We start from the raw sequence: 18,880 nt of genomic DNA on the forward strand, positions 1-18,880 counted from the left end.
CAGATTTCTCTTGGTGTTGGACCCAGCAAGGTTGTAATATTTTTCTGTGAAATCTCTGGGTTCTGTTTTTCTTATCCTGCCCAGTAGGTGGCGCTCGTGGCACACGTTTGTCTGCGGGTCCCACCAGTAAAAGGTGCTGTGGGACCTTTAACTTTGGAAAACTCTCGCCGTCCTGGGGGTTCGCTAGCCGAAGCGGCTTGAGCCGGCCCGGGGTCCGAACGCAGGGAGGGTGTCCGAACGCAGGGAGGGTTGCTGGTCACCGCAGCCAGGGAAAGAGCCCGTCCGAATTTCCTAGTCGGCCCTGGGCAACAAGCGTGGCGGGAGGGCGCCAGCGGCAGCGGCCTGCCCGAGAGAGTGCACGTTCCCCGTGAGTCACGGGGTCACCGTTCTCCGCGGCCTGGGGGTTTCCGATCCAATTCTCTCAGTTGGTCCGGGGGCTGCGCGTGGTGTGGGCGCCAGTCGCCTTGGTTTCAGGGGACCACCTCTCCAATTCTCCCAGCCGGCCCGGGAAGGGGGAAGGGAGTAACTCCGGCCGCTTGCCACCCCGCCCGGTAAGGCCCGCGCGCCTCGGCGATCTCACCCGAGCTGCTTCTCTCAGCCAGCCAGCCGTTCCAGGATGGGGTACGCTGTCTTTTTTATCTCTGTTGTGGCTTTGGGTGCTTTCTGTATCGTTTCTACTCCCCTAGTAGGTGTCCTGGAGAAGAAACTAAGATCCGCGCGTCTTACTAAGCCGCCATCTTCCAGGAAGTCCCTCCAGATTGCTTACTTCTTGAAGTCAAAGAAGAGACTCAGAGCTTTCTAGAACACAGAGGTTGTTTCAAACACCAATCTTCTATGCTGACAAGGTCTCTCGATAAAGAAAGGCACTGCTGAAGCAACAGCATTGCAAGGGAAGGTGGATTCCCTCTCTGTTCAGCTCTTCTAGCTGTTAGATTTCTTCTTCTTGATCTTAATTGGGCAAATCCGAGTTGTTGGACTTGAGCTGTTCTTCTCCTTCACTCTTGTTTGTTAACCCCATTTCTCCTATGGTGGAGTTTTCACATAAAAAAACTCCAGCGGCCTTTTTTTTCTTTTTGCTCAGATCGTTGCGCAAGAGGTTCGGGGGCGTGGCCCCAAACTGGACCAACTGCTTCCCTACCTCCGTCCAATATCTTTTTAATAAATGTATCTTACGGTATAATTAACCAAAGTCAGTTTCTGTTGCTTGCATTAAAAATCTAAGCTGATAAAGGCAAGTTCTCAAACTTCTTCAGGTGGAGCACATGGAAACCATAGTTCATCTTGTGCTGCATTATGTAACAGTTATAGTTTTAATCCAACTGTGTGAACTTGGCACACTAGATTTCCATTTTGTTCATTCATTTATTCAGATGTTACTTGAGCATCTTCAGGTGCCTATTTGGCTCTGGGAATTCAAACATGAAAGATACAAGTCACTGTCCTCAAGTTTCCAAGGAATTGATAGTATAAGTTGGCTTCTCATTCTTTTTGGTCTTTTAACTGCTTTACACTCTTATAAAACTGATGGGGACCCCAGAGCTTTTGTTTATGTGGGTTCTATCTATCAATATTTGCTATATAAGAAATTAAAACTGAAAAATGCAACTATTTTAAATTCATTTAAAAATAGCAAAAATAAACACATTCCATGTCACTAACCCATTCCATGCCACACATGTCACTCGTACTAAAATAATACATTTTTAATGCAAAATAACTACATTTCCTTGAACAAAAAAATTTAGGTTATTCAAAGAAAAGAGATTTCTTTGCTGGTTAAAGTGATTGATCCCAGTTACCAAGGTGAAAGGCGTTGTTGCTACACAGTGGGGGCTTGGAGGATGATGTGTGGAAACCACGGGATTCTCTGGGGTGACTCTTGGCATTTCCATGTCCAGCATCAAAATTAACGGATCCTTTCCTTCCACATCCAAATGAGAAAAAGCAGAACCATGGAGGACCCTAAGCCCTCAGGAATGAATATTTAAGTCACCTTGTGGGTTCTGGTATCACCATCTTTTCCCTCTTGCTCCCCAGTCTTAGTTGAACTGACATCCTCCTGTAGATACTAAGTGATCTCTGGGTTACCTCAGCACCTGTCTTTTTTCTCTTCCAGTCTTTCATTGCCTACATCCATTTACCTACATTAAATCTTGGTTTGAAATGCCTGGTGTGGGTTCTGTTTCCTGACTGCACACTCACTGACCTATAAGCTGCACAGTCTTTTCTAGACTTTGTCACCACCAGGGAATTGTTACATGGAGTAAATGAAGTTACAGTGTTAAAAGTGACTTCAGGAAGTACATTTGGCAGAATCAAAGGGAGATAGGTAAGAAAAATGATTGCGTTGGCATATGGTTGTAACGATTTCTATTTGCAGTTAAAACTACATACACACTCATAGATTCTCATTATTTTAGGAAGTAAGAATCTTAATATTGTATTAACTAGTTATTGTTATTAAGTAACAATCTTAATATTGTAGGAGTCAACTCTTCTTGCCTAACTGTAAATTAGACAGAAAAATAGCATAGAGGTTGTTTCAGCAGTTAAGTGGTATGGCGTTTTCTGAAGAATCAATATTTCCTTAGCTTTTCTTTTATAATGTCCTTTTTTGCATTTATTATTTCACTATGGGAAGGATCTCTTTTCATTTTGCCTTTGTGAGTTCAACAATATAATGAACCGTAGTTTATTAATTTTTTAGAAATAGTATTGCAGGATGTATTTATGTGTTTAACAGAAAATTTATAAGTAACTACTACATGCCAGCACTGCTCTAAGGGCTGGGTGTGCAGCAGTGAAAAAACAGCCCTCAAACCTCATAGTCTTACTAGGACAGATAATTGATTGTTATGTAACATGTTCTTACATAATTCCCTAGGTGAAATGCCTTAATTCCATCCATCATTTCATCATCCACTCACACAGATTCATATCCACCTGTAATAAAATTCTTTTGTTTATCATTTATTTATTTATTTTTTCTTTTCGTAATCAAATGCGTTTTATCCAAAAAAAAAAAAAATTAGATTGTTTTCATCCTTGGTGTTTTAAGGTCTCAGAAAGCACTAATAATGAATCCAGTCATCTTTCAACATCATGGACAAACTCTTAGCAGTGTGGATTATATATAGAATATGACAATTTTATATTCCTACTGGCAATTAGAAATAGGAGAGAATGGAACAACATGTACTCTGCTTCTGCTCTAAGATGCAGTCAGTTCACCATATACAAGTATTTTCTGTTTGGAAAGATGAGCAATGAGCAAGCATTAAAATATTATTAATATGTTGAAGCACATTTATAACTTTTTCATGAATAGATCAGATCACTGATTGTGTGAGTTCCTCTAGGGGGTGCTTAATGATTTCCTGTATATACCGTATTTTCCAGAATATTATATGCATAATCAGGATGGTACTAAGATTCAAAGACTTTTTTATTTTTAGTTTTTTTAAATGATTTTTTTAAATTGTGAAATGTAACATATATACAAAAAAGGAATAAATTTCCAAGTACATTTTAACAAGTAGATAAAGAACGGATTTTAAAGTTTGGTATGGGTTACAGTTCCACGATTTTTCTTCTAGCTGCTCTAAGACACTGGAGACCAAAAGAAATATCAATATAATGGTTCAGCAGTCATACTCATTTGTTAAATCCTCTCTCTCTCTCTGTTATACTTCTCTTTTCTTCTTCTTTTTTTTGTGAAAAATAACATATATACAAAAAAGCTATAAATTTCAAAGTACATTGCAACGATTAACAGCAGAACAGATTTCATAATTTGGCATGGGCCACAGCTCCACAATTTTAGGTTTTTACTTCCACCTGCTTTAAGGTACTGGAGTGTGCCAGTTTGAAAGGAAGTATGCCCCTTAAGAAAAGCCATGTTTTAATATTAATCCCATTTCATAAATGTAGAATAATCTCTATTCAATGCTATATGTTTGAAACTGTGATTGGATCATCTCCCTGGTTGATGTGATTTAGTCAAGTATGGTTGTTAAACTGGATTAGGGGATGACATGTCTCCACCCATTTGAGTGGGTCTTGATTAGTTTCTGAAGTCCTATAAAAGGGGAAACATTTTGGAGAATGAGAGATTCAGAGAGAGCAGAGAATGCTGCAGCACCACGAAGCAGAGAGTCCATCGGCCAGTGACCTTTGGAGATGAAGAAGGAAAACGCCTCCCAGGGAGCTTCATGAAACAGGAAGCCAGGAGAGAAAGCTAGCAGATGATGCCATGTTCACCATGTGCCCTTCCAGCTGAGAGAGAAGCTCTGACTGTGTTCACCATTTGCCATCTCACTTGAGAGAGAAACCCTGAACTTCATCGGCCTTCTTGAACCAAGGTATCTTTCCCTGGATGCTGTAGATTGGACATTTCTATAGACTTGTTGTAACTGGGGCATTTTCTCAGCCTTAGAACTGTAAACTAGCAAATTATTAAATTACCTCTTGTTGAAAGCCATTCTGTTTCTGGTATTTTGCATTCCAGCAGCTAGCAAACTAGAACATGGAGATGAAAAGAAATATCAATATAATGATTCAGCAGTCACACTCATTTGCTAAACCGACCTTCTCTATATAACTCCACCATCACCTTTGATCTTTCTCCCACTCTTTAGGGGAGAATGCTATGCCCATTCTAACTTTTTCATGTTGGGAGGGGCTGTCGATGATATGGTGCAGGGGGACAGAACTACCTGATGTTCTCGAAAAGCTGACCCCTCTGTATTTCAGGACTTATCTGGTCCAGGGAACCATTTGGAGTTTGTAGGTTTCTGAAAAGTTACCCCAGTGCATGGAAACTTCGTAGAATCTTATATAACGCCCTAGGTGTTCTTTAGGATTGGCTGGAATGGTTTGGATGGGGTTTGGCAAATGATGAACAGCAATGTCTAACTGAAGCTTGCCTAAGAGTAACCTCCGGAGCAGCCTCTCAACTCTATTTGAACTCTCTCAGCCACTGATAACCTTATTAAGAATCAAATCCTTTTAACCCAAGGGCTGTACTGGAGAAATATGGTCTAATCATTTTCAATAAAGCTCTTTTTTTTTTTAGTTATAATTTGGTACCCAAATTTTCTATCAACTATGTATCTTGTATTATAATTAAGGCAAAATATGACACATTTTTTATTACTTTAAAATGCAATAGAACTATTAATGAATATCATTATAGTGAGACTAGAGTGAATCATTGATGTTTATAGGTTCAACATTGTCGTTTAAACAATTAGCAGTAAGAAAAAATTATCTTCCAAGGCCAGTTCCTTTACAGATTTCAATGGATGGGAAAATAACATCAAGTTTAACTACATCTGCTCACTAACAGTTTAGATTTCAGGGTCTGATATTTGCTTCTATTCATCCCACTTTCCACTGGTATTTACTGATGCACTTTTTGTGACCAGCATTGCAAGAGGTACAGAGATGCTTTAAAAGTGTTCCTGCCTTCAAGGTCTCCCAAGTATAGAAGGATGAGTAAACCTCATAGTCCAGTACAAAAGACATCTAAATAGTCATTTATACCATTCAATGCACAGCTGATGTGATCGGTTCAACCCTCTGAAAGACGCAGGTAGATATTTATATTCCTAATATGTCAATGTGGAAGATGAGACTGAGATTTCCCGTACTCTCTTCTGCTAGTCAGTAGCGGGTAGCACAGCTGGGACATGAAGCTGCTGCTCTGCGAAATGAGCAATGATGCTTACAAACTGGTCATTTCGGTAAGACTGAAGTCTCATCAAACTGTTAGATTTCTGAGAAGTAGGGTTTTCTGGCTGGAAAGATCAAGGCTGGCATAATGGAATGGGATGAGGCAGGGGCTGAACTCTCAATTACATCTTAATTAGGGACGACAGTGCCTAACGCATGCATGACTTCACATTCATTATGAGAACCTTCTCTTGCTCAAGAGCTTCCCCCAGGCAACCTTCATGTCCCGGTTTCTCAGACTGCAGATGAAAAGTTTTAACATCGGGGTCACTGCCATGTACATCACCGTTATCACTGCATCCTTCAGGCTGTAACTGGTCAGAGGGCACAAATACATGCCTACCACTGTCATATAATACAAAGAAACAACCTGAGGTGAGAGCCGCAGGTGGAGAAGGCTGTGGATGGAACCCTTAAGACAGTGGAGAAGACCCGAACATAGGAGATAATGATGCATATTAATGACATGGAGAAAACACCAGCTCCAAGGCACATCATCTTCATATTAAAGTGGATGTCAGAACAGGACAACTTGAGCAAAGTGCTAATGTCACAGTGGAAGTTGGCCATTTCCTTATTGTCGCAGAAGGACAGACCAACTATGAGGAAAATATAGGGGAGGGAATTGGCAATTCCAATCATCAAGACCCAGCAATAAGCAGGAAACAAGACCTCAGGTTCATAATTGTGTAATGAAGAGGGCGGCTGACAGCCACAGCCCGATCATATGCTATTACAGCTAAGATAATAACTGTCAATATTACCCAAAGAAATCAAGAAATACATTTGTGTTATGCATGCCCCAAAGGAAATGTCTCTGCTGCCCAAGAGATGGTTTGTGAGCATCTTAGGGATGGTTACAGATGAGAAAAAGATGTCAACAAGGGAAAGATTGGCAAGGAAAAAGTACAAAGGGTTGTGGAGGTGAACATCAGAGCAAATGGCCAAGATGATGAGCAGGTTTCCTATCAATGTGATGGGGTAGAGGAAGAGGTCAAAGAAGAAATCTTCCTGGGCCTGTTGACCGCTAACTCCCAGGAGGACGAATATAGGGTAGAGGACTTGTTTCTCTCTCCTCATGGCTCCTTCAGCATGAATGTGGAGGAGAATCCAGAATTGTTAAGTTACTGTGTTTGTGACTTCCTTCCCTACCACTTTTGATTCCAGTGATCAGTTTTCTCTCTCCTTGGGCTTACTAAATCCAGATGGATATAATATGTGAGGGAATAATCCCTCTTCACCAATGGCACTGTCAGTCTCCCTTGAAAATTCATGTATAGGAAGTGAGCAATCTGTACACCAGAGTTGCCCGTTATCTGCTGACCCGGCACCCCCCCACCAAAACACCTAGGATTTAGTCATTTAATATATAATTAAATGCTTATATTCCAGAGCTAGACACTTGTTAAGCTTCATGGAAAACTCTACAAATGTGTGAATTTATTCATCAATTAATTCAACCTATAAAGATACAGTCTCAATAGTCAAGTAACTTACAACTTAATGTGCAAGCTAGAACCACGTACTAATCTTATTATACATGATCATGAAAATATATCCTTGGGATTCTTTGACTGCACACTTTTATGTAAAGAATGTGTCAGTGTAGGGACCAGCCTGGACAGCTAGGAACTGGTCCACTGATCAAACTGAAATGGAACCAGAGCCAAGGAGGTATCAGGTGTCTACCCTGGCATTGGGAGATTATAAATCACAAGAACCATTGGTTTTTCTTTTTAGGTCCCAGTAAACCAGCCCAATGAGTGTCCTCCCGTGATTCCCAGTTTCAAAGCAGACCTTCACCATCTTATCTGATAGGCTTTGTATCTTTTCCAAATGCTTAATCACCAGGCTTTTCTCTTTGGTCTGTTTTTTGTCTTTGATTACTTTCTTCAGTGTTTCATCTGACTCCAGGGTGGTTTCAACTTTGTTAATGACTCTTAGGTCTATGTCTTCAGGGTTGATCTGTCTTTCTTATATTTCCATATTCAGTCATTCTGCCAGCATGTCTCATGAAACCCTTGCTCGGCACATTCATCTTAGCAAGCTTTTTCTTAAACAGAAAACAGTATATTTTTTGTTTAATCACCTCTAGAATCTAATTACTGGGTAATATTGTTTATTGTACACATCAAGGCATTTTAAAAATTAATTAATTTATTAATTTTTAATAAATTTAAATAATTTTTAACCTACAACCTTTGTTAGGAAGGTTGTAGGTTAACAGAAAAATCGTACAGAAAATATAGAGTGCAGTAGAAATGAGCACTCAGTATTTCTTGAGTTGAATCCACATGGATTTCATGGGTTCCCCACATGTGGGATTCTCACAGTGACTATCCCCATCTATCCCTCATCTCTACATCTGATCTTGTTGAATCTTCATTTAAAAGAAATCTTTTATAATCCAACATTTCTATTTCTGTTTCAGTGACTATAATCATTCTATACTTGAAATATTATAATATTGCCTTAACACCTTGACTCCAGATTCCCTCTTTTTGGATCCATCCTGTAATCCTAGTCTATACTAATTTTGGCAGAGACTAGCAGCTGGTTACACAAATGCTGGTTATTCTCTTCTTCCTGGATACTACATTGCATTCCCCAGGCATGCTTGGAGTTGCTAATTGATGTCATCCAGTTCTGGGCTTCTTCCATGTTCTCTCTTTCTGCAAGCTGAATGAATATGGTAAGGAGTCATATTCACATAGTGGAATGAGCTTGTATCCCTGGTTCTCCATAATTTGGAGTGTCACCCACCACCAAGATTAACCACTTGGGGTGAGCTGTCACATAGGGGAGAAATAAGTATTTTATTTTATTTTTTATTTACTTGCTTTTTTTCATTTTTTATTTACTTGCTTTTTCAATTTTATTTTTAATGCTAACGACCACTTCCCCTTCAATATTTTTTCCACATAAGAACTTAAAAGGAAAGCACAAAATGGATAAAATCCACAGAAAATATGGTTGTCTGCAAGGAAAATCCAATGGAATCTTAGATAAACTAAGAGTTCAAGAAGATTTGTGGTACAAATTAATATTAAAAAAATCCATAATGTTACTATAGTAGGGATAGTTAGTTAGAAAATATAGTTTTAAGAAAGAACGCTACTGACAATGGTGGAAATTTCGAGGCATCTAAAAATAATTCTAAGAAAAGAAGTCCAAGACTAGCATCAAAAAATTGCAAAACTTCTCTGAAAGATAAAAGAGTGCCTAAATAAATGGGAGATAAATAATGTTAATGAATAGAAAGGCTCAACGTGGTTAAAAATGTTAATTCTCCTACTGTTGCTTTATGAATTTGATGCAATCCCAGTCAGAATGCCACAGGTATCTTTTAAACATGAAACTAACAAACTGATCCTAAAATTCGTGTTGGAGAATAGAGATCCCAGAAGAGCTAAGACAGGTGGTGTTAGACCAACATTTGGAAGTGATACTTTGATGCAAGGGCAATCACAACCTGATTAAAAAAAAGACAGCTAAAGCATGTAAGAAGCAGCAGCACCATGCTAGGAAAAGTGTTCTATATAATCAGGGTGGGAAGTGAAGAAACAGAAAGGGGCTCAGAAAGGGGGTTTCTGAGCACAGGGACGTGGGATGGAGAGCCAGAGTCATCCTCTTTCAGACTTCACCACCTGCGTCCAATTTCTTATATTAAATATTCTTGTTTAAAATACCTGGTGCTTAAATTGCACAAAATTTCTATTTGGGGGGATGGTAGCACAGCACTGTGAACAAAATAACAGCACTGAATTATGAATGTGGTTGAACGGAGGCATTTTAAGTTATGTATAGTTGTTGCTAGAATAGAATTAACAACAGTGACAACAATGTAGGACTATACAACGCATACAAGGAACCATCATGTAAACTATGGATTATATTTAATAGTGCAATTATAGAAATGTCATTTCATCAGCTGTAAAAATGTCCCCCACTAAGGATAAGTGATAATAATAGTGGGGGATATATGAGAACTTTGTATTTCCTGCATGATTTTCTTTAAACCTACAAATTACCTAATAAAAATTATATATAAAAAGTGTAGGGCGGGCCGCGGTGGCTCAGCGGGCAAGAGTGCTTGCCTGCTATGCCGGAGGACCTCGGTTCGATTCCCGGCCCCAGCCCATGTAAAAAACAAACAAACAAACAAAATATAATAAAACAAGAAAATGTTTAAAGATGTTTCCCTTTCTTCCTCCCTTCCTTCCTTCTCTGTCTTTCCTTCCCTTCCTCCCTTTCTTAAAAAAAAAAAAAAAAAAAAGTGTATACCAATAATTCAGTAAAACTGAAAAAAATCCCAAACCTGGGCATTGGTACATGAAGTCAATTAAATTAAAAAGTGTTAAAAATTACTTCAGATTGGTGTGTTAAATTCAAAGGAAGATATCTGAGACAATGATTGACTTAAGATAAGGGTGCAATGATATTTATTTGCAGTTAAAGCTACAAACATACACACAGGTTCTTAGTATTGTAGGAAGTACATTAGGGAAGTCAATTCCTCTTGCCTAAGGTTCACAGAGGAATGGTGTGAGATGGATTCAGAAGTTATGTGGTATTGCGCTCCCCTAAGAAGCTATATTTCCTCAGCTCTTCTTTAATACTATCCTCTTTGGCACTTATTTTTCTCTGCTGGAAATATATCATTTGTCCTTCTTGAGTTCACCCACAACAGCGAAATAAATCTTTGTTTATTCATTATTTGTGCATACTGTGCAGGATTCACTTATTTGTTTAAAGCAAATTTATTGACTTTGTGTGCCAGCACTTGTTAAGTGTTGGAAGCAGTGAATAAAACAGATCTCAAACTTCACATCCTCATGGGGACTGGCAGACAATAGATAGATTTAAGTCACATTTTCTTTGGCCATCCTTGGCATACATAAATAAAATACCTTTATTTGCTTCGTCATTTGATCATATATCCACAAGATTCGAGGGCGTTTCTAATCAAATCTTTTCTTCATTAAATTGCTCTCATCTTTGGTGTTTTAGTGTCTCAGAAAGCATTGAAAGATAAATAGAACCATCTTTCAACATCCATGAACAAACTCTTAGCAGTGTGTATTATTGATAAAAAATAGTAATTTTGTATTTTTACTGGCAATTAAAAATGATAGGTAATGGAAAAAACTTGAACACTGTTCTAAGATGCATTCAATTCAATTTTTAAATCACTATTCTCTTTGGAAAGAAGAGATTTATGAACAATCAATCACATATTATAAATATTTTGGAAAACACTTTTAACTATCAATAAATAGAATCAGATTGTTGGGAGTGGAGTTCCTTTAGGGGCTGTTTAATTAATTGTCTATGTTTGGGAAATATTATCTACATAATCAGGGCTGGTCATGCATAATTAAGCTGCTTCTCCCCTGGGTCATGCTAGGGAAACAGGTATACATTATTTTCAATAAAGCTCTCGCTCTTTTTTTTTTTTTATTATTCGGTATGCACCTTTTCTGGCGACTCAGGTTTATTTCATGTTAATTAATGCAGAATACGCCATTTCTTTATTACTTTAAATGCAACCCATCTATTGGTGTGTGTTATTCTGATAAGATTTTAAAAAGAGCCTTAGGATGTTTGGAGATAGTATAACAAGTATGTAATAAGAAAAATGTCCCCCAAAGTCAGTTTCTTTAATGATGTCAATGGATGGATAAATAACCTTGCGTGTAATTATGTCTAATTACTATCAGATTTTATTTCAGAGTTTGATATTTTCATTCCTTTATCCAACTTTCCACCAATTATGAATGGATGTACTTTCTGTGACCAGCAATATGAGAGTAATACAGATGCGTTAAGACAGCTCCTATCCTCAACCTCTTAAAAGCATAGAAGTGGTGATCAAATCTCAAATGGTGTGGTGGTTTGAATCTGCAAGTACTCCAGAAAAACACATTCTTAAATTTAATCCATTGCTGTGGGTGTGTCCCAATACAAGTAGAATATATTCATGACTTATTTTAGTTAAATGGTGAGCCACCTCCACCAGGATGGACATTAATCCTATTACTGCAGAAATATATACATGAGGGGAATTCAGTCAGTGAGAGAGACAGAGAGTCACAGATGGAAGAGCCTGAAGCTGAAATCAATGGAACCTGAAAGAGACGAGAAAGACCAGGAGACAGCACCATGTGCCTTTCCATGTGACAGCCTAAGGACCAAAGGTGGTCAGAGGCCAGCCCCAGAATACCACAGTTTGAGGAGAAAGCATCACCTTGAGGATTCCTTCATTTGGACATTTTCTTCTGGCGTCAAAACCATAAGCTAACACATTTGCATGTTTAGGCTGATGCATTCCATGGTATTTACTTAAGCAGCCTAGGAAGCAAAACAAATGGTAAAAATTGACATTCAAATGGTAATTTACATCCTTCAAGACTCAAACTGATGTGGTCCTATAATGGTTGATGGAAGCAGGGCAGATCTTTTTGTTCACAACATGTAAATGTGGAAGACAAGGCTGAGACTTTCCAAACTCAACTCTGCTCCTCAGTAGCACAGCTGGGACATGAAGCTAATGTTCTTTTGCTACCGCTCTGTCAAAGGGACAATGATGCATACAGATTGGTCGTTTCAGTAAGACTGCAGTCTCATCAAACTGTTACGGATTCCTGAGATGTAGGATATTCTGGCTAGAAAGATCAAGGCTGGCTTCATGGAGTGGGGCGACACTGGACCTGGACTCAAGTGCATCTAATTAGAGACTGCAGTGTCTAATGCATGCATGACTTCACATTCATTATGAGAACCTTTTCTTGCTGAAGAGCTTCCCCAAGGCAGCCTTCATGTCCCGGTTTCTCAGACTATAGATGAAAGGATTTAACATCGGGGTCACTGCCACGTACATCACAGTTATCACTGCATCCTTCAGGCTGTGACTGGTCAGAGGGCGGAAATACATGCCCATCACTGTCCCATAATACAAAGACACAACTGTGAGGTGGGAGCCGCAGGTGGAGAAGGCTTTGAGCACACCCTTGGTGGATGGAACCCGTAGGACAGTGGAGAAGACCCAAGTATAGGAGATAATGATGCATATTAATGGCACGGAGAAAACACCAGCCCCTAGGTACATCATCTTTACATTAAAGTGGATGTCAGAACAGGACAACTTGAGCAAAGAGCTAAGGTCACAGTAGAAGTTGGCCACTTCCTTGTCACAGAACGACACACCAGCTGTGAGCAGTGTGTGGGGGAGGGAATTGGCAATTCCAAGCATCCAAGACCCAACAACAAGCAGGAAACAAGACCTCAGGTTCATAATTGTTCTATAATGAAGAGGACGGCTGATAGCCACTGCCCGATCATAAGCCATCACAGCTAAGGTATAGCTGTCAGTGTTAGCCAAGAAAAGCATGAAATACATTTGCGTGAGGCATCCCTCAAAGGAGATGACTCTGCTGCCCAAGAGATGGTTAGGGATGGTTACAGATGAGAAAAAGATATCCACAAAGGACAGGTTGGCAAGGAAAAAGTACATGGGGTTGTGGAGGTGAACATCGGAGTGAATGGCCAAGATGATGAGCAAGTTTCCCAGCAATGTGGTGGGGTAGATGAAGAGAAAGAGGATGAAGAAGAAATCTTCTTGTGCCTGCTGACTGCTAACTCCAAGGAGGATGAAGTACAGGGAAGAGGAAACGTTGTCCTTCTTCATGGTTTCTTCAGCATGAAAGGGAGGGAAATCCAGAATTATTAGTGAAGTTACTGTGTATAGCCAATCTGTTATTCACAAAGTTTGACTCCAGTGATCAGCCTTCTCTCTCACTGGGTTTACTAAATCCAGGTGGAGACCGTATATGGGGAATACTTCCCTGTTGGTCAGGGGGACTAATGTCAGTCACCCCTGGATATTAATGTGAGGGAAATGAGCAAGTCTGTGCATCAGAGTTGTCCGTTATCTGGTACCCCAGCAGTACCACTTAAACACCTAGGTATTAATCATTTAAAAAATATTTAACTTTCTGTGTTCCATGTGCAAGACACTTTGGCTCATGGAAAAATAAAAATGAGTGACAAATACAGTTAATTTATCCATATATTCAACTATAATACAAAGATATAGTCTCAACTGTCAATTACCTTATAACTTAATAGAGGAGATGAAATCAGACACTAAATTCATTATACTTAACAAAGAAAAGACAGCTTTGGGATTCTTTGATCAAATGTTCCTGTGCAAAGAATGTGTTAGTGGAGGGACCAGCCCAGAAAATTAGCAATCAGTCCAGTGACCAAACTCAGATTGAACCAGAGCTCAGGAGGAAACAGATGTCCACACTGGCACCATGAGATTGTAAATCAACAAAACCATTGACTTATTTAGCTCCCAGTAAAAGCAGGTCAGTGAGTGTCCTCCCCATGAGTCCCAGTTTCAAAGTGGACTTTTACCATCTCCTTTGATAGGCTCTATCTCTTCTCCAAAGCTTTAATCACAAAAGTTGTTCTCTTTGGTCTATTTTTACCTCTTTTGGTGACTCATCTAACTCCATAGTGGCTTCAGCTCCTGCTTTGCCAGTGACTCTCAGGTCTGTCTTTAGGCTTGCGTCTTTCCCATATCTCCATGTTCAGTCATCCTGTCTGGCTGTTTGGCCAACCCCATTCTTTGTACATTTAACCTGAACAAGTTTTTCAGAAGACTAAACATATATCCTATTTGTTTTTACCACTTGTGGAAAAATTAGGTGAACTGTTATTCATGATATGAGCCAATGAGTTTTAAAATTAATGTGTTTTTTATTAGAGAAGCTATAGGTTTACAGAAAAGTCAAGCAGAAAATACAGAGTTGACCAAGAGGATAGCAGTTAATATTTCTTGAGTTGAATCCATGTATATTTTCATCCCATTTGTGGGATGCTCACAGGCATTTGCCCAATTTATCCCTCAGCTCTACATCTGATCTTGTTGATTCTTCATTTAAAAGAAATCTTGTATAACTCAACATTGCTATTTACTATCTCACTACTTTATCTTAGACCATCATCATTTTCTACCCAAAATATTGCATTGCTCCCTTAAATGTTTGACTACGTATTTCCTCCTTTTTTATCCATTTTGTAATCTCAATCCATAACAGTTGTGGCAGAGACTAGTAGCTGCTCACCCAAATGCTTTTTGTTCTCTTCTTCCTGGACACTCACTACCCTTCATCACCTAGGTACCCTTGCAGTGAGGTGTGGTCATGTTGACCGAGCCTACCAATAGCATTGATATGCCCCTGTTTTGAGCTTCCACCATATTCTTTTTTCCTTTCTGACAGCTGGATTGAAGTAGGAAGGAGTCAATGGTGGAATGAGTCTGTGTGAATCTCCCTACATACTTGGAGTGTCACCTCCTACCAAGATCCTCACTTGGTATATTACAAAGGAGAGATCATTAACCTTTTTATTTTATTTTTTATTTCTTTATTTAATTTTTACAAAGAAACACTCTCCACACATATTTTTGCCACACAGGCATTGGAAAGAAAAGTTCAGAATGGATACAATTCACACAACATATGGTTGCTTGCAAAAACAGATCCAAGGGAATATGTAGATAAACTAAGAGAGTTCGGCAGGATTTGAGGATATAAGTCAATATTTAAAAAAATACCATCTCCGTATTAAGAGCAATAGTTAGAAAATATATTTTAAGGAAAGATACCCATTCACAATAACAATGGAAATTTAAAGGCATATACAAATATTTCTAAGAAGAAAAAATTACAAAAAAATTATCAAAGCATTATAAAACTTTACTGAAGGTGAAAAGAGATTACCTAAATGATTGGGAGATATGAACTCTTAATGGATAGAAAGATTCAATGTGGTAAAAATGTGAATTCTCCTCCAATTAATCTATGGATTTGATGCAATCCTAATCAAAAGACCAATGTTGTCTTTTAAACATGGAACTCAAAAAACTGATCCTAAAATTCATGTGGGAGAATAGAGAGCCAATAAATGAGCAGACAATTTGAGGAGAAAGAATAAAGAGGGCAAACTTCCCTCTCAGGTATTGAAGTGTTTTCCTAGGACTTAAGCTCTGATAATTTAAACAGCGGTATAGGTTGGGTGTAGGGACTGACACTGCCCCATGTAACAGAGTAGAGAGCCCACTACAGACCAAACATATAGCATAAGTTAGTATATGGCATGGGTTGGTTTTGTAATAGGCAAGGAAAGGATAGTAAATTGTGCTGGGATAATTAGGTAGCTGTACATAAATAAATACAGAAAACAATTTCTAAAGGATTAATCATGAAAAGAATCATTTCAACAATTTTAGAGGAAAAGGGTTTCTGATGTCAACGTAAGTATTGATTTCTTAGCCCTGACATAAATGCCCAAACCTCAAGAGAAATTATTGTAAAATTTGACTACTTTAAAATTTAAAACTTTTACATGAAAATGACACTGCAAGGAAGGTGGAAAGAAAAAGTATAGACTGTAGGAGGTATTTGCTATCCATACAGCCATTAAAGGATTTATATCGATAACACATAAGAATTTTACACATGAATAAGAAAAAGACCAAAAATCCAGTAGGAAATAATGAGCAGAAATTTGAAGAGGCAAGTAACTGCAGAAGAAACTGGTATGGCAGATAAGCAAATGAATAGCTGTTCAACCTCATTCGATATGGGGAAATGCAGATTAAATAAATTCAATTTAAAATCCTTCATCTTGTAAAATGGGTAAAAGTCTGGAAAATTCCACTGGTAGGAAGTGGGAAAATGGACAATAGTATGGCTTACTAATGGGCCTCTAAATTACTAGAACCACTCTGAAAACAATTAGGCAATCTGTCATAAACCTGAAAATTCATACATCTCTGACCCAGCAATTTCACTTCTAGAGTAGACCCTAGAGAAACTCTTGCACATTTGCTCAGGAAGATTTTCATAAAGCTGTGCATTGTTGTATAGAATTGTTACAAATCATTTAACAAATGAGGAATGGATAAATAAATTTTATCATTTTCTTAGGAATGAATTCTGAAGAGGGGTAAAATGAATTAATTCACATGGATTGGTTAAAAAACATGAAACTATGTAAATAAAGCAAGTTGCTGGAAGAGAAATACTGCATCACATAATATTTAAATTATACACATATTTGTAGTATAAGCATAAATCTTGAATGGATATATACTACCATCTTCAGGACAGGAATTGTCACTGGACTGAGAAAAGAAAATGAAGATTTGAAAAGGAACAAATGGGTCTCAACTATATCTTCAGTATTTATTTTAAAAAATCTTTTTTTTAAAAAAATAAAATGTCATATAGTAAATCTCGATGATGAGTTCTTATGTTATCCTGTTTGTCTTGGTGATTTTTTTTATTGTGAAAAAAATAACATATATACAAAACCCCAATAAATTTGAAAGGCCACTGCAACAAATAGTTGTAGAACAGATTTCAGAGTTTGGGATGGGTTACGATTTCACAATTTTAGTTTTTTTCTGCTCCAAGACACTGGAGACTAAAAGAAATATTAACATAATGAAATTGTCTTCATGATGTTTTAACAAAGAAACTTAAAAAAGAAACTGAAGTGAACATAAATATTTCACATGTTTTGGTGATAACTGTGTCTGGGGTGTGATCGAGGAGCCAGAGGCTCAATCATGCCACACTGAGGAAGGAGATAGAAGGTGGCTTGTAAACAGGGTCAGAATAAATGGGAGTGTGTTTACACCGGGAGGAGGGATCCAGGGGCCGTTATATCACGCTGAGAGAAGAATCCAGTGGACGAAGGACTCAGATTAGAGGAATCAAGATAGTAAGTGGATGGAAGTTGGCAGAGTATTTACAATCTTTTTCCACCATTGGTTAATTGTCCAGGGCCACACCTCCCAGCTCACTATTTTGAGAATCCCTCTCTTTGACCCAACCTTGCTCTCCAGCCTCTCAACCTCTGGGTTGCAACTCAGGTAGTCAGCCCAGTCCTGGTAGTTCTGTCTCTCCCTGTCTGGTCACCCACCTTCCTATAGAGCCTAACATAGACAATCTGTGTATACCTTCACTTCCCTATTCCAGGGTAGCTGAGGGTTGGCAGAAAATCACCCAAAGTTGGGGCTAGAATTCATGATCCTCAGTTCCATGTGGGTCCAGAAATTTCCTCTGCAGTCCTCCTTCTCCCCATTATCCACTGCTGTGCATGGAAGCCTTTGCCACTCTCCTGAGACTTACCGCAACCCTCTACCAGGAGGGTAGAATCCTGGGTGTTGCTTCCCTCGTCACTGAAAAAAATCACTGCAACAAGGGAACATTTCCTTTACATGCTCAGCTGCATATAATTTCCACACACCTAATTCCTTCAGAAGAAAAGTGCAAGTCTACCCAATATTCTCTCATTCCCTTTCCTTTGTTTATTTCCCCCCTCCCCATTTTGCCTCATCCATTCCCTCCGCGGTTGCATTTTCTCTCTCTCCAATATCTACCTCAACTCCTTTTCCTTCCCATTAACAGAGCAACATAGTATAGACTGTCAGTCTTTAAATGTATCTTCCTTAATCTTATAACCCTTTCTAGCTAAAACTGCGCATCCTCTCTGTGTCCTGCCCTTTACAGGCAGGCTTCTTCTTGGCACTGGCTGCTTACTGCTCCTTAACTTTATTTATAAAACCCAAATGGGATTATGACCGTCTCTTAAAGTGACTCACCCACCATCTGCCCATCCCAGCTGATAGTTGAAGTCCAAATTCCTTATCACAAGAAAAACTCAAGGACAAACAGTTCGGCAAATGGAGAGTAAGTTTAGGTAAAAGATGTTATATATGTTTGTTGAGAGCTGAGGAGGCAGGCCAGGGGAGCAATGGAAGGCAGCCTGGAAAAGAAATTCAGGTGAGTTTTGAATCATAGCAAGGACCTAGTATATGTTTTCTTTAGGTACTAAGAATTGATATAGTGGAGATGAGTTGCACAAATGATTTCTAGTAATAGAGAGATGAAATTTTTTGTTTAATATAAATTGACATAAATAGACACCTAACATAAATTAGTGATATTAGGACAACATTCTGGAGTGATACTCTGGTCCACGGACAATCACAAGCTGATTGAAATGAAAAAAGATAGTTAAAGAATGTAAGACAAAGCATAATCTAAAATGAAGTGTTTGATGTAAT

The 18,880-nt window shown here is 38.7% G+C and overlaps 1 protein-coding gene and 1 pseudogene across 1 annotated transcript; both read right to left on the reverse strand.

Annotated features, from left to right (window-relative positions):
• Nucleotides 1-5,908: 5,908 nt before the first annotated feature.
• On the reverse strand, nucleotides 5,909-6,813 carry LOC143686042 (olfactory receptor 1A1-like; annotated as a pseudogene).
• Nucleotides 6,814-12,505: 5,692 nt separating this feature from the next.
• Nucleotides 12,506-13,420, reverse strand: LOC143686043 (olfactory receptor 1A1-like). The gene has a single exon (XM_077163094.1). It carries the CDS (start codon nucleotides 13,418-13,420, stop codon nucleotides 12,506-12,508), a length of 915 nt encoding a protein of 304 aa, XP_077019209.1.
• Nucleotides 13,421-18,880: the final 5,460 nt, after the last annotated feature.

This window comes from Tamandua tetradactyla, chromosome 6, assembly GCF_023851605.1.
Source record: "Tamandua tetradactyla isolate mTamTet1 chromosome 6, mTamTet1.pri, whole genome shotgun sequence".
Classification (NCBI taxonomy): Eukaryota; Metazoa; Chordata; class Mammalia; order Pilosa; family Myrmecophagidae; genus Tamandua; species Tamandua tetradactyla.